Here is a 15,429-nt window from a genome sequence, read left to right on the forward strand (position 1 = left end):
ATGCATACTATACATTAATTTTCCCTACTCAGTTCATTCTAGTTTCCTTAAAACTCCTGACTATATGGAATTTAAATATTTAAGTAGATTTCTTACTACTGCAGTAACAAAAAGCCAACTAGCTTGTCATATGAAGTTACTCAGATATGTCCTTTAATCATGCTCTTTGCTTTCAGTTTATTTGGGCTAGTTCTTTGGTCACTCCCCAGTTTAAACTCTTTATATTTGCCAATACTCATTAATAGTCAAAATTATGTTGCAACTGAATTCATAGAAAGGATCATTGAGAGATGAGACCAAAGACAGCAAACTTTCTTTGTTCCATCCAGTAAACATGTGCTACATCTAAAGAAACAGAAAATTTACTTCTACAGATAGTGTGATGTGTAAAAATAAAACCATATCAGTCAGACATGTGAAAATGTTGTATTTACCAATCCCTTTAGATGTCTCTGTCTGTATACTTTTTTCTGCTTATATATAGTTCATTTCCTGTTGAATTCTAAGTATTTCATCTCTGAGATCATGTCTCCTACTTCTTTCCTAGCTTCTCCATCACCATCCCCACCATGTTTCTTGGTGGAACTGGTATCTTGTTCTACATTTATAAAGGGATCCCTTAAATTTTACCAGCTTTCAACAAAATATGCCTACTCTGATTGATAGTTCCAGGGAAGTGAAATGTCCAGTAAAGGAAAGAAGGATGGATACCAGACAGAGAACTTCAGTCCATTGATTGAGCCTAAAGAAACACTTGGAAACAGAGAAAGAGAAATAAAGAATCAGATAAAAATAAAATTCAGACTTCCTTTCTTAGCCCTTTATAGCCTACTCTTTTCCTCCTCAACTGAGATCTTCAAGGGCAGAATCATGCCATTTCTATTTTGGTATCTACAGCACCTACCAGTGCACTTAACAAATAATACTCAGTATTTACTTGGTGATGAAAAGAATGAGTACTAGAAGGAGGTTGTACTCTTCCTGTTTTTTCTCAGACCTCTCCTTTTGGATCTTTCTTGCTATTTTGGATCTGCAGCAATCAAACAGCCCAGAGGAGACACATTTGGATATACTTTTGTTTTAAAATAATTATTTTCTTAGTATTTTTTCTCAAAAAATAATGCTTTTTTTTATTAATTTTTTTCACTTGTCCAGTATTACTGAGCACCTGATATGTGTAAGGCCCTGCTCCATGTGATAGCAATACAGCAATGAACAAAACAGCGTGCCTTATCATATGCCAGACACTGTGTGCCTTGGACTTTATTTACATTATCCCAATTAATGATTAAAACCCTTGTGGAGATGGCATTTTCCTCAATCTGAAAATGAAGTCTCAAAGATTCAAAGCTTAATTAAATTTCCTAGGACCTCACAGCCAAGAAGTAGAAAACAGGAATCAACTCAAGTTTAACTGACTCTAAAATTTATGCTCTTAATTGCTGGGCTCTACTACTTCTAGATCATGAATAAAGAAATGGGAGTTACATAAATCAGAACCTAAACTGTAAGGATAAGTCCAATAAATGTTAATAGTTCTTAATGAAGAATTTTTAAAAACGAGTTTTATGGACCTGGATGCATAGAAACTTATTTCCCGCCATATTAAATCTACCACAGTTTGTCTTACCAGGAATATATATATTTTTTTTATCTGAAGGATGTCACTTTATTTTATTTATTTATTTTTTAAACATCTTTATTGGAGTATAATTGCTTTACAATGTTGTGTTAGTTTCTGCTGTATAACAAAGTGAATCAGCTATATGTATACATATATCCCGATATCTCCTCCCCCTTGTGATTCCCTCCCACCCTCCCTATCCCACCCCTCTAGGTGGTCACAAAGCACTGAGCTGATCTCCCTGTTCTATGCAGCTGCTTCCCACTAGCTATCTATTCTACATTTGGTAGTGTATATATGTCCATGCCACTCTCTCACTTCATCCCAGCTTACCCTTCCCCCTCCCTGTGTCCTCAATTCCATTCTCTATGTCTGCATCTTTATCCCTGTCCTGCCCCTAGATTCTTCAGAACCTTCTTTTTTTTTTTTTTTTTAAGATTCCACATATATGTGTTAGCATACGGTATTTGTTTTTCTCTTTCTGACTTACTTCACTCTGTATGACAGACTCTAGGTCCATCCACCTCACTACAAATAACTCAATTTTGTTTCTTCTTTTGGTTGAGTAATATTCCATTGTATATATGTGCCACATCTTCTTTATCCATTCATCTGTCGATGGACACTTAGGTTACTTCCATGTCCTGGCTATTGTAAATAGAGCTGCAATGAACATTGTGGTACATGTGTCCTTTTGAATTATGGTTTTCTCAGGGTATATGCCCAGTAGTGTGATTGTTGGGTCATATGGTAGTTCTATTTTTAGTTTTTTAAGGAACTTCCATACTGTTCTCCATAGTGGCTGTATCAATTTACATGCCCACCAACAGTGCGAGAGGGTTCCCTTTTCTCCACACCCTCTCCAGCATTTATTGTTTCTAGATTTTTTGATGATGGCCATTCTGACTGGTGTGAGGTGATACCTCATTGTAGTTTTGATATGCATTTCTCTAATGATGAATGATGTTGAGCATCCTTTCATGCGTTTGTTGGCAATCTGTATATCTTCTTTGGAGAAATGTCACTTTAGGTCTTCTGCCCATTTTTGGATTGGGTGGTTTGTTTTTTTGATATTGAGCTGCATGAGCTGCTTGTATATTTTGGAGATTAATCCTTTGTCAGTTACTTCGTTTGCAAATATTTTCTCCCATTCTGAGTGTTGTCTTTTCATCTTGTTTATGCTTTCCTTTGCTGTGCAAAAACTTTTAAGTTTCATTAGGTCCCATTTGTTTATTTTTGTTTTTATTTCCATTTTTCTAGGAGCTGGGTCAAAAAAGATCTTTCTGTGATTTATGTCATAGAGTGTTCTACCTATGATTTCCTCTAAGTTTTATACTGTCTGGCCTTACATTTAGGTCTTTAATCCATTTTGAGTTTATTTGTGTGTATAGTGTTAGGGAGTGTTCTAATTTCATTCTTTTACATGTAGCTGTCCAGTTTTCACAGCACCACTTATTGGAGAGGCTGTCTTTTCTCCACTGTATATTCTTGCCTCCTTTATCAAAAATAAGGTGACCATATGTGCATGGGTTTATCTCGGGGCTTTCAATGCTGTTCATTGATCTATATTTCTGTTTTTGTGCTGGTACCATACTGTTTTGATTACTGTAGCTTTGTCGTATAGTCTGAAGTCCAGGAGCCCAATTCCTCCAACTCTTACCAGGAATAATTTGATTTAATTCCTGTAAACAACTCTTTGAGAAGCATCCTAAATGTGTATTGTTCACACTCTTTTTCATTTGTCCACCATCTATGCAGCCACTGACAGCAAATTTATCTATACCAGGGTACTGTGGACAGTTTTACTTTACTAATGAAACAAAGCAGGTCAGTTTTAATCCAGATTAATTAATAATCCTTTCATTTCTTCAAAAACTGCACTGAGAGCCAGCTATGTACCTTCATTAAGATATAAAAATAAGACAGATAAGAACCGTGCTCTCCTAGACCTTATATATTGGAATTGGGGAAACAAAAAATAAATGTAAAAGATAATTTCTGGTGATGAGAAGTGCTATGAAAAAAATGTGAAGGTTATGTGAGTGGGATGGGTATAGGATAGGAAGAGGGAAGGCCTCACTGAACAGATGTTGTTTGAGCTGAGTCCTACATGGTGAAGAGGAGTCAACCATGTAAAGATATGAGAGAGAAAAAGAAAATGCAAAGGTCAAAAGCAGGAACAAAAGTCATTCGTTTGAATAACAGAAAAAAGCTTTTGTGCCTGCATAAGAGTGAGCTGAAGGAGAGGCAAGAGATTAATAGAGTGATAGATGGGTCCAGATCACATGGGGCCTCCTTATATGTATGACTTTGTAATGCATTATCTAAACAAAGACATATTTAATAATGGAAAGAGACGTTCTTAATAATTATATCAGGACTGTAGGTATAAATCTGGAATTTCCTAGATTACCAGGATTTATAATTACCCCACTTATATGCCCAGGTAAAGAATTTGAATTTTATTCCAATATAGTTGTGAGCCTTTAGATGGTTTTAAGCAGGAAAGTGAAATAATGTGATTTGCATTTCATAAGTGATCACTTTGCTTCTGAGATCAGTTTTAGAGACTACTGAAGTAATCCTGGCAAAAAGTGATATTGGTTTCAATGATAGTAATAGAGCTGAAAAGAAAGTCAGTAATTTCGTATATGTTTTGTAGATAATGTAGACAAGACATGGGTTCGATGTGTTAAGGGTGAGAGAAAAAGAAGAATGAAAGTGACTGCTAGGTTTTTGCTTCCAGCCTTTGGGTGAATTATGATATCATTTCCTGATTTTGGAAAGATGACAGAGGAATTGGTTTCAGAAGATGATTAGGAATGAGTAGAATCAGCAGTCTGATTTTGATTGTATTAAGTTTGAGATTTCTGTTAGAAATACAAGTAGATATATCAAATGAGCAACTGGGATATACTCTTTTATCTTACTCTGTTTATTACAGCTTTTTTGCAATGCAATCTGTATCCTCAATAAAACAATTTAAAATGGCATTCAAATATTCCACTAAAGCAATTTTTCACTCTATTATATTTTGTTTTCACTATCTGGTATTTGAAATTGCTAACATTACCAATTGCCTTTCTAGGAAAGTATAGACCTGGGTGAAATCATGTTTTCCCTTTGTTATTTGCCAACTGCTGGACGTGTGACATTGACAGTCATCAAGTGCAGAAATCTGAAAGCTATGGATATCACCGGCTCATCAGGTATGCACACAATTGGCTAGTGGGTACATTCCCAAATAAAATATTCCACATAGCCAAAGTTATATATGGCTATTGAATTACTGAGTTCATTTGTCTGTCATGGGACACTATAAAAGTAGAAAAAGAGATTACCAAATAAAGTGTTCCAAACACCTTTTTAGTTTACATTATCATTATGAAATTTTTAAAAAGTATTATCGAATAGATAGACTTTGAACTTGGGTTTTTATTTTTATTTCTTTCTCTACTTATTTAGTTCTTTCTCAAAAATGCATTATTTACCATACACTTCCCTACTTCCAACTAGTCAGTTGCTTATAAAGGAATATCCTTGGACTTTAAGCCATTCAATTTAAACTTGTGTTACTCTACAAGTAAGAGTCCTAAGAAGACATATTTAGACTGAATTTATCTCCCTCACCTGATCTGCAAAGAAATAACATTCCAAGACCACTATTTGCATTTGCTTTCTTACCACCTTTCTAACTAAAAATTTGGACAACAACAGGGAGTGAAAGAAATAATAAAGTAAATGAATACTCCTTAAAGTTTCTTAAAGATATTCTTGAAGGAAATTTCTCTTGTGCTAACTTTGTTAAAGAGGTAAAACCACATCATTCTCTTTAATCCCTTCATTTAAATCACCACAGTTTTGAAAAGTTATTTGTAAGTTAATAGGTGAACTCTGGCACAGCTCTGTGGAAGAAAAAATGATAAAGACAGAGTAGGGAGTTCAGTAGCATTTGTTGAATTAAACAAATAAGAAATAGTAGTGGAGATATAGTAAAAGATGACATGGGGAGTAGAATCTATAACTTTTTGGTTCTTCAGAACAAAGAAATAAACTAAATTTGCATCACAAAAAGTATGAGGGAACTCTCAGTTCTAATGTAGAGAGAACTCCAGGATATACTAAGTGAATAAAAAATGAGGTACAAGAATAAATATGGATATCATGCTCCCTCCTATGTAAGAATGAGGAATCTTAGAATATATATTCATGTTGCTAATATTTGCATGAAGAAATACTTGAGTGATACACAAAAACTGAGTAGTGGAGACGTATGGGGACAGATGGGAGGGAGACTTCTCAGTGCACATCTTTCTCTATCTCATTTTTGAACTATGTCATGAATTTCCTATTCATTTTTTAAAATTTACAATGCATAGTTGAAATATAAGGATAGAAAGAAAACAAATAAATTCCACATTCATTTTGGTAAAAAGGTCATAGGTAAGTAAATGTTGAAGTACTTAAACAGCACACTCTGAAAATTATTGTTTATTTTACTCTTTCTACCATGTATCAAAAGAGAACCAAATTCCAAGACAAGCAAACAACATCAAAGTTGTAATTAAGTGCAAGACTACTTTTTATTTATATGAAGCTTCTCATCGGGGGAGTGCACGTTTTGAGAACATCACCTCATTAATTCTCACAACAGCCTTGTGAATCAACTAAGGAGCCAGTAAATTATCCTTGTCACTAGTAGAGAAATGTCATCAGAGACATGATGGGGGTAGCAGACAATAAACTAGGACTCGTTCTCATTGTTAATGAGAGGCTTAGGCCTGGAAGCTCATACATAGAATTATATCACAAAAATGAGCTTCTTCCTTAGAACATACTTCCTATTATTAAAACATTGAAAAGTAAATAGGAGTCTGTTTCTGTTTTATAAATAAGTTAATTTGTATCTCTTTTTTAGATTCTACATATAAGCGATATCATGTGATATTTCTCTTTCTCTGTCTGATTTACTTCACTTCTTAGTATGATAATCTCTAGGTCAATCTATGTTGCTGCAAATTACATTATTTCATTCTTTTTTGAGTAATATTCCACTGTATATATATACCACATCTTCTTTATCCATTCCTCTGTCGATGGGCATTTAGGTTGCTTCCATGTCTTGGCTATTGTAAATAGCGCTGCAATGAACACTGGGGTGCATGTATACTTTGGGGCCATGTTTTTCTTTGGATATATGCCCAGGAGTGGGATGGAAGGATCATGTGATAGCTCTATTTTTAGGTTTTAAAGAAACCTCCACACTGTTGTCCATAGTGGCTGTACCAATTTACATTCCCACCAACAGTGTAGGAGGGTTCCCTTCTCTCCACACCCTCTCCAGCATTTATTCTTTGTGGATTTTTTGATGATAGCCATTCTGACTGGTGTGAGGTGATATCTCATTGTAGTTTTGATTTGCATTTCTCTAATAATTAGTGATGTTGAACATCTTTTCTTGTGTCTTTTGGCCATCTGTATGTCTTCTTTGGAGAAATGTCTATTTGGCTCTTCTGCCCATTTTTTGATCAGGCAGTTTGTTTTGATGATATTAAGCTTCATGAGCTGTTTGTAAATTTTGGAGACTAATCCCTGTCGGTCACATCATTTGCATATATTTTCTTTCATTCTGCGGGTTGTATTTTCATTTTCATTTTACTTATCATTTCCTTTGCTATGCAAAAGCTTTTGAGTTTAATTAGGTCCCATTTGTTTATTTTTGTTTTTATTTCCATTACTCTGGGAGATGGATCAAAAATGATATTGCTGTGATATGTCAGAGAGTGTTCTGCCTATGTTTTCCTCTAAGAGTTTTATAGTTTTATAGTTTCCAGTCTCACATTTAGGTCTTTAATCCATTTTGAATTTATTTCTGTATATGGTGCTAAAGAATGTTCTAATTTCATTTTTTTACATGTAGCTATCCAATTTTCCCATCACCATTTATTGAAGAGACTGTCTTTCCTCCATTGTATAGTCTTACCTCTTTTGTCACAGATTAATTGCCCATAGGTGCATGGGTTTATATCTGGGCTTTCTATCCTGTTCCATTGATCTATATTTCTATTAAAACAGACTCACTAACTTAGAGAATGAACTTATGGTTACCAGAGGGGAAGGGTGGGGGGAGGCAGATAGGGATTCGGGGATTGACATGTACATACTGCTATATTTAAAATGGATAACCAACAAGGACCTACTCTATAGCACAGAGAACTCTGCTCAATATTATGGGAAACCTAAATGGGAAAAGAGTTTGAAAAAGAGTAGATACAGGTATATGTATAACTGAATCACTTTGCTGTACACCTGAAACTAACAAAACATTGTTAAGCAACTGTACTCCAATACAAAATAAAAAGTTAAAATAAATAAATAAATAGGAAACAGCCATTGAACATTTCCCTTTTACCTTGTTTTCCTCTATATACCCTATTTCCAGCCATAAAATGTGTTTTTGCCCCTTGATAGAAATGCTTATGAAATATGCAGAGACATTTTTCTAGAGCCTAAAAATCATCCATTTCATTCATTTGCTCAAATAAATTAATGTTGCCATGTTTTTGGCTTATTCTAAGGAAATAAGTTTTGTTACTTTGTTACATTGATGGAAAGAGAAAAAATGGTTGTGGTGCTACAGTTGGAGGGTAAGTATAATGAAAAAAAAAAATGAAGGTAGAGCAGACACTGATTGTTTTGACCGCCTAGCATACTCACTCCAATGTCAATACCCCCTCCCAAAACCATGCCTCCTTTTTATAAAAAGATACAAAAAGTAAGGCTTTTTAAAGAAACTTTTGATAAATATTGTACAATTTTCTATAATACTGTAACAGTTTTTCTACTTAAGGTGGCAGGGTTAAGAGAGTAGAGATCAGTCAGCTAGAGCAGAACTTGTTAACAATTATTTGACCTCTTTGGCCCATAAAAATATAGCCCGACTAAAATTTTCTCTTTCCAGTTGGCATTATACAGACAATTCACATGAGGAAACTTCCTTGAGAACATCTGTAAACCAAATATCACCTTTTCACTGTATACTGTTGAGCATTTAATAAATGATTTGTAGTGATCATTTCTTCAATCCAAACTTTTTATCAAGCACTATGACTAAAATGGAACCTCTAAGTTTAATACCTTTTCCAACAATTCAAGACAATTCCCACATAGTTTTTGCTAATTTCAATTCATTGTGATTATATATACTTATCGAGATACAATGTTGCTCTTTCATAAATTTTAGTCTTTTTTTTTTTAAAGTTTACAATTTTTTTTAAAATTTATTTATTTATTTATTTTTGGCTGTGTTGGGTCTTCGTTTCTGTACAAGGGCTTTCTCTAGTTGTGATAAGTGGGGGCCACTCTTCATCGCGGTGCGCGGGCCTCTCACTATCGCGGCCTCTCTTGTTGCGGAGCACAGGCTCCAGACGCGCAGGCTCAGTAGTTGTGACTCACGGAGCCAGTTGCTCCACGGCATGTGGGATCTTCCCAGACCAGGGCTCGAACCCATGTCCCCTGCATTGGCAGGCAGACTCTCAACCACTGCGCCACCAGGGAAGCCCAATTTTAGTCTTCTTATTCTAAATCATTTTGAAGGAAATTAATTTTAATACAATTATTTTTACCTGTTAGGATTACATTCCCTAGAAATCTCTTGGGACAAAACATGTCCTCAAATAGCTGTGACTAAAAGACACATTATAGTTTAAACTGGCTCTTGATAAACTAGTGCATTTTCTCTGTTGTATTAAACACAGTGATCAAGTTAATTATTTTCTAGTTCATTCAGTAAGAAGTTCTAGAGAGTCTATTACCCCCAATTATGTCATTTGAATTTAAAACCAGTAATACTAAAGGGCTTAATACATCACTTTTCTTATTTAGTAGCAATTAACCACAGTTTTATTTATGCTTTGTACTATTACTTTCATTTTAATAAAATTGCCTTCCCATGATAGATCCTTATGTCAAAGTGTCTCTGATGTGTGAGGGTCGAAGATTAAAAAAGAGGAAAACGACTACAAAGAAAAACACTCTAAACCCTGTGTACAATGAGGCCATTATTTTTGATATCCCTCCGGAGAATGTGGACCAGGTCAGCCTCTCCATTGCAGTCATGGATTATGACAGGTACGTTCATCCCTCTACTCACTGAATAACAGCTACATTTAGTCATATGCAGACCAAATTCAACTTCTCAGATTATTTACTGCTACAAGAGTTTTAATTTAAACTGGAATGAATACAAATTATTCATTCAAAATTAATTTTATTCTATGTTATTACTTATCCTTTTTCTTTTCCAAAAGACATCATTCTTAAGTTGAAGGACAGGATAACTGCGGATGGTGAAATAATGGGATACATTATAGGAAGCACTTTTGTGAAGTCTTTTTACAGTAACAACATAAATTACAATCAACGTATTTTGCTTTCCCAGCTGGGCTGGAATATGAATATCATGATACTGAGCTCTATTATTAACTAGCAGTGTGAAAGAGCAAGTTACCTCTTAGAGATTCACTTTTCCATTTGTAAAACATCAGTGTAACGTGCAGCTGTGAGCAGTGAGTATTAACAGTGGAAGGTGAATAGTGTCCATAGCGTTATGCCATGAGGCTTTCACACCAGTCTTAAATCATTGCTTTGTGGATAGTTCTTCCAGTTCACACACTTTGATTACTTCTCCTTTCACAAAATAAATGGCAAACTCCCGAGTGAAACTCTGAAGCTTCTTCCTGCTGCAGCACCCACTCCTTCCTTTTCTGAAATATTGCCTTGCTCGTGTATCTCATTTCACCCATGCTTTACAGCCCTGCTCAAGGCACCACTTCTGTGTCTTTCTTGGCTAACCAATCTCTTCTCCCTCTGAACTTTTGTCCCACTAAAGGTGTATATGTATTATTTGGTCCTTGCTATATACTTCTTTTTATTTTTTTTTTTTTGCTTTTTATACTTATAAGACTTTCAGAAAGGAATCCTGTATGTTTAACCTACAAAATTATCAGCACATAGACAGTGTCTTATTTTGTTCTAATGATAACACAAGTGGGACAGAATACACATACACAAATATTCAAAGAGTGTCTATATTATATCATTATGCAAATGGCAGTAACCAAGACCCTATAACATAGAGACATTAAAAATGGTATCCTCTGGATGAGAGCTAGAAAAATGAAGCACTGAAAACTACAATGATTTATACCATCTATTTGAAATTAGTTTACATCAGAGTTTACAAAACAAGTTGACACAATTTAAAGAGAGAGAGAGAGAAAAAAATCTTGAATTAGTTGAAATAGAAAACTCTAAAACTCTTGTAATGTTTTCATCAGAAGCCCTTATTCTGCTTTACCAAAAAATTATTCCTATTGATTTCTCACAGCATAGATTGCAGGTAGATACAATTGAGCATTCGTCACCCAAATAATTTTAGGGAAATGGACCCTGACAATATATAAAACAGAAAGATTAAAAGTTATTTCTAAAATATGCTTTTTTGGGAAACTTCATATTAAAAGAAAAGATACTAAGCCTACATATCTATTAATGCATCAGTGACAGGAAGAAAGTAATGAAATGTCCTAAAATCATCTCAAAACTTTCCTTATAGATAGATGTATGTCAAAATAATCCTCAAGAAAATGCCTTTAAATTCCATTCCATTCTTGAAAAGCAGCTTACTATATGCATGCATGAGTCAACTGTCTTGATTCAAGTCCTGTCTCTGTCTCTTACTAAGTGTACAAAGGCAGGCAGGTCCCTTAACTTCTGGGTGTTTAATTTCTTTGTCTGTAAAATGAGATGATGATAATGATATTCATGGTCATGGTGTGAGGATTAAGTGAGTCAGTACATTTAAATTACTTAGAACAGTGTCTGGCACATAACAGCTCTTAAAAATATTAACTATCATTATTATTTTGATTTGTTGCTATGAAAACAAGGCATGAATAGAAAATAATAATGTTGTTCAGTATGCTCTGGTACTATGCAATAATAAGTCAAATGCCATGGCTCAAAATGTAGCCCTGCCCTGTTTAATTGTAATACAAGCAGTAATGTTCACTGACATATCATTTAGAATCAATTAATTATGGTCATTTATACAAGAAAGTGGGTATTGAGCTTTTGGTAGGAAATGTAGGCATCATTATAAAACATTAAACCTTTTGGAAAGAAGGAGATTAGAGTTACATCACTTAATAGGTCTGCTACCAATAAAGAAACTCATCATGTAGGTAAGGACCAGCTGGCATTTCTCATTCACACTATTCTTATTATTGTGAAATGTTCTCAATTTACAGAGCACTAAAATTGTTTGTGTGTGATCCTTTTACAGATTCATTTTTGAATGTTGATCCTGTTTAGTAAATTTTAGCCTACTTAAGAATTTTCATTTGATCTGAAGTAGTTTAATATGTAAAATTATCTAGAACCTACCACAAAATCTACTCTTTTAATCATAAGTTTAAAATTCTGTTTAAGGTATGTGAAACTTATCTTTGAATGTTGGAATGAAAGTAAAATATTCTCCAAATCATAGGGTAGGGCACAATGAAGTCATAGGAGTGTGTAGAATAGGACTGGACGCTGAGGGTCTTGGGCGAGACCACTGGAATGAAATGCTGGCCTATCACCGAAAACCAATAACACATTGGCACCCCTTGCTGGAGGTAAGCTCTGGGACTCTCTCACATCTACTCTCTTCTTTATTTCTTGCTTAAATATTATTTATCTGCTAACACTTCACTAATGTTTTATATATTCACCTATTTTTTTAAACAGATATTGTTCTTGCTTTTGTCCCACAGACTCTATCATCCAGTATGAAAAGTTCTGTGTGCCCTGTTGGTTTTTAAAAACCACTAAACTTTCTGAGTTTGATATTCCTTTACAGTAAGTCCATAAAAACTGCAAGCCTATTATTTTCTTTGCATTGTCTGAAAACTTATATCAGTGAGTGGTGGAGCAATCAAGTAAATTCATTACTAACTGGAAACTGAATTTTCCTGATTCTCTTTTGTGAAAACAGCTACCTCACCTAAACTTCTCCAGAATCCCTAAATAGGGGTACTATCACCTAATACAGCTCATTTATGTAAGGGGACAGATATACATCCACTGACTCTGGTCAGGAAGTAAAAGGGCTCACAGATTTTTAAAAATATTTTTTTGCCTGAGTTGAAAACCTGGCTCTGCTGTGTGACTACATATTACACTCTGTAATAGCAGTAAACTCATAGAGTAAAACTAAATAAAATGCTGAATGTTAAGTGCTTAGTACAGAGTATGGCACAGTGTTTGCTCTAATTATAACTAATATTAATAGTTATATTAACCAGAAGAAGTATCAATACCAGTTTCTATCAGGATTTTTATCCATGAAGGCAGTTGTCAGAGACTGCGGGAGTCTCTTGAAGAGTCTCAAAATAAATAAATAGAGAAGAGTCTCAAAATAAATCATTTATATGACCTGATTAACTGAGAGGTAATGCAGGTTGATAAAAGGATGTATGGCAGAGGGTGGAATTTATGAAATTTAATAAAAAGTTATGATAGCCACATAGTAAGTGAAGGATACATTGCCATTTCTCCCATGGATAAGATTCTGCTTCTTGTTCTGTCACTAAGCACAGGGTTGAATAGGAGAGACAGAGCAGTGTAATTAAATGTCAGTAAGTCCTGGTTCTAAGCTCAGCTTAGTCACAGAAATGTGACTTTGGCTGTGTTACTCAAGACAGTATAAGGAAAATTCGATGAACACTGTATAAACAGCACATGCTCAGACAACAGAGGTGAACTGTCATCATAGATATCTGCTTTATTATATTAATGTTCCAAATCTTTACCTCACTTCATCATTTAATGTAAATCATAAAAGACAGACAGACATGCAAATGCACATTCACACACACTTTCCCCTAAGTAATAGCTCAACGAGTCCTGAGAAGGTTGTTTCATTTCAACAATGTGTATTGTCTAAAGTATACTCTACTGCTTTACTATCCTTTTCCTGATTCTCATCTTTGTTTTCATGTAAAGTTTGAAAAATGAATATTAAATCTAAGAATCCAGACATGAGAGTAAATTTTTCTGGGCAGAGAACCACACTAAAGGGAGACATGGAGTCTAACCCTTGCTCCTCTGTCTGTCTAATCCTAGGCAGACCACGTACTCTGTCTGCAGCTACATTCTCCCATATTTAATGAAAATAGAAATGCCCACCCCTACAGAGTTCACAGGAATGATGTAGGGAGAAGTGAGATAATGTGACCAACAACTTTTAACTAATGAAAGGACAGATGTTGTATGACCCAAGGCATATTATACTTATGACTGTTTAATTAGAAGTTATACATTATATGATGAAGAGGAGCTATGAAATAGGCATGTATTTGTGTCTGAGAACATGTGAATAATTTTCAGTCATCGTAGAATATATAGGAAGAATTAGCTACAATATGGGCCTCAGAAGAATATCTCAGATATATTTTTCTAGCAGCTGACTATCAGAGGACAAGTGGGCCAAAAAGATTATGTAAATATACTTTCTCTAGCAAATAGCTCCTTTTCTCCAACTCCTGTATCTACATTCACTGATCAAACAGAACATAGGGACTGGAGACCTAACAACTGGCTGGATTTTGAATTGTGGGAAAGTGGTACATGTGTAATTATGTTTCGTTGCCACAGCAGGGATTAAAATGAGAAGGGAACAATTATTCAAGAGCTGAGTAAGTTGGTAAGAGGAGACTAAAGCATCAATTTGAAAATCTGGCTACTTCTACCTAGATACAAAAGTTTATTCTGTTGTAATTAAACTTTTAAAATACACATAATATTTAAAGACCATGAGAAATTATTCTTTATCACTCGTGGCTCCCATTTTCCCAGTCCCTCTCATCTCATTAATTGCTCCTATAAAAATTACCTCCTGCCTTAGAGCAAGTGGAATGCAGTCTCGTGTCTTGAACCTTGTTCTTACCCAGCAATTGCCCCCGACTGTAGTAAACCATTAGTTATTTTACAATAAGAACTAAAAGCGTGTGATAGAATGTGAAATGAATCTGCAGTTGCTCTGCATGCCATCTATGTACATCTTTGTTAGATATTTGTGTCCCCTCATGATACCTGAGAAGGTGAGTTCTGAAAGGCATGGGGAGTTATGTATATCTTCTTTTCAGAGGCTTGCATATCAGGGGTGAATATTCACTATTAAAAGGTAACAACAATTACCCACTTTATTATTTTTTGCACTAGATCATATATTATGAAATTATTATCTTTCAGTTACCTGGCCGGGCAACCAGTTTTGACAGTCAAGGATCCTGTCCATCTCCCAAACCACCTTCCACACCATAATGCTTTCAAAATAAGACCATTATAATAAGGACCCAGGACCGTGTACTCATCAGATCAAAAAAAAAAAAAAAAAAAAAAAAAAAAAAAGTGAAAGATTTGATCTCCTCATTTAAAATATATCCTGATAATGAAACAAACGATGTGCAATTTTTATTTACATTTTTTGTCTGTTTATTAACTTTGGACATCTTGATGTATTTTACTTGAATACAAATGGTCCTTACATAAGGCTTTTTATTCTTTGTGTCATATGCCAATTAGCACAAAGAATGTTTTCATTAAGTTGTAAATTCTCTGCATAAGCAAAGAATACATTTTTTGAAAATAATCCATACTTATCTAAAATTAAATACAGTTAATGCTGCTATTGTATAAAGAAGCACATGTCACATATGTATGCTTTTGACTTTATTAAAACTATGTTCATTTCTAGTTGT

At 34.6% G+C, this 15,429-nt stretch overlaps 1 protein-coding gene across 1 annotated transcript in view; it reads left to right on the plus strand.

Annotated features, from left to right (window-relative positions):
* Positions 1–14,992, plus strand: part of SYT10 (synaptotagmin 10) — a 75,892-nt gene extending 60,900 nt beyond the window's left edge. Inside the window, exons 4-7 of the mRNA XM_007175655.3 lie at positions 4,713–4,833; positions 9,583–9,754; positions 12,174–12,303; positions 14,921–14,992. Coding sequence (XP_007175717.1) covers positions 4,713–4,833; positions 9,583–9,754; positions 12,174–12,303; positions 14,921–14,992 — 495 coding nt within the window. The remainder of the gene's footprint in view (positions 1–4,712; positions 4,834–9,582; positions 9,755–12,173; positions 12,304–14,920) is intronic.
* The last annotated feature ends 437 nt before the right edge of the window (positions 14,993–15,429 follow it).

This window comes from Balaenoptera acutorostrata, chromosome 11, assembly GCF_949987535.1.
Source record: "Balaenoptera acutorostrata chromosome 11, mBalAcu1.1, whole genome shotgun sequence".
Lineage (NCBI taxonomy): Eukaryota > Metazoa > Chordata > Mammalia > Artiodactyla > Balaenopteridae > Balaenoptera > Balaenoptera acutorostrata.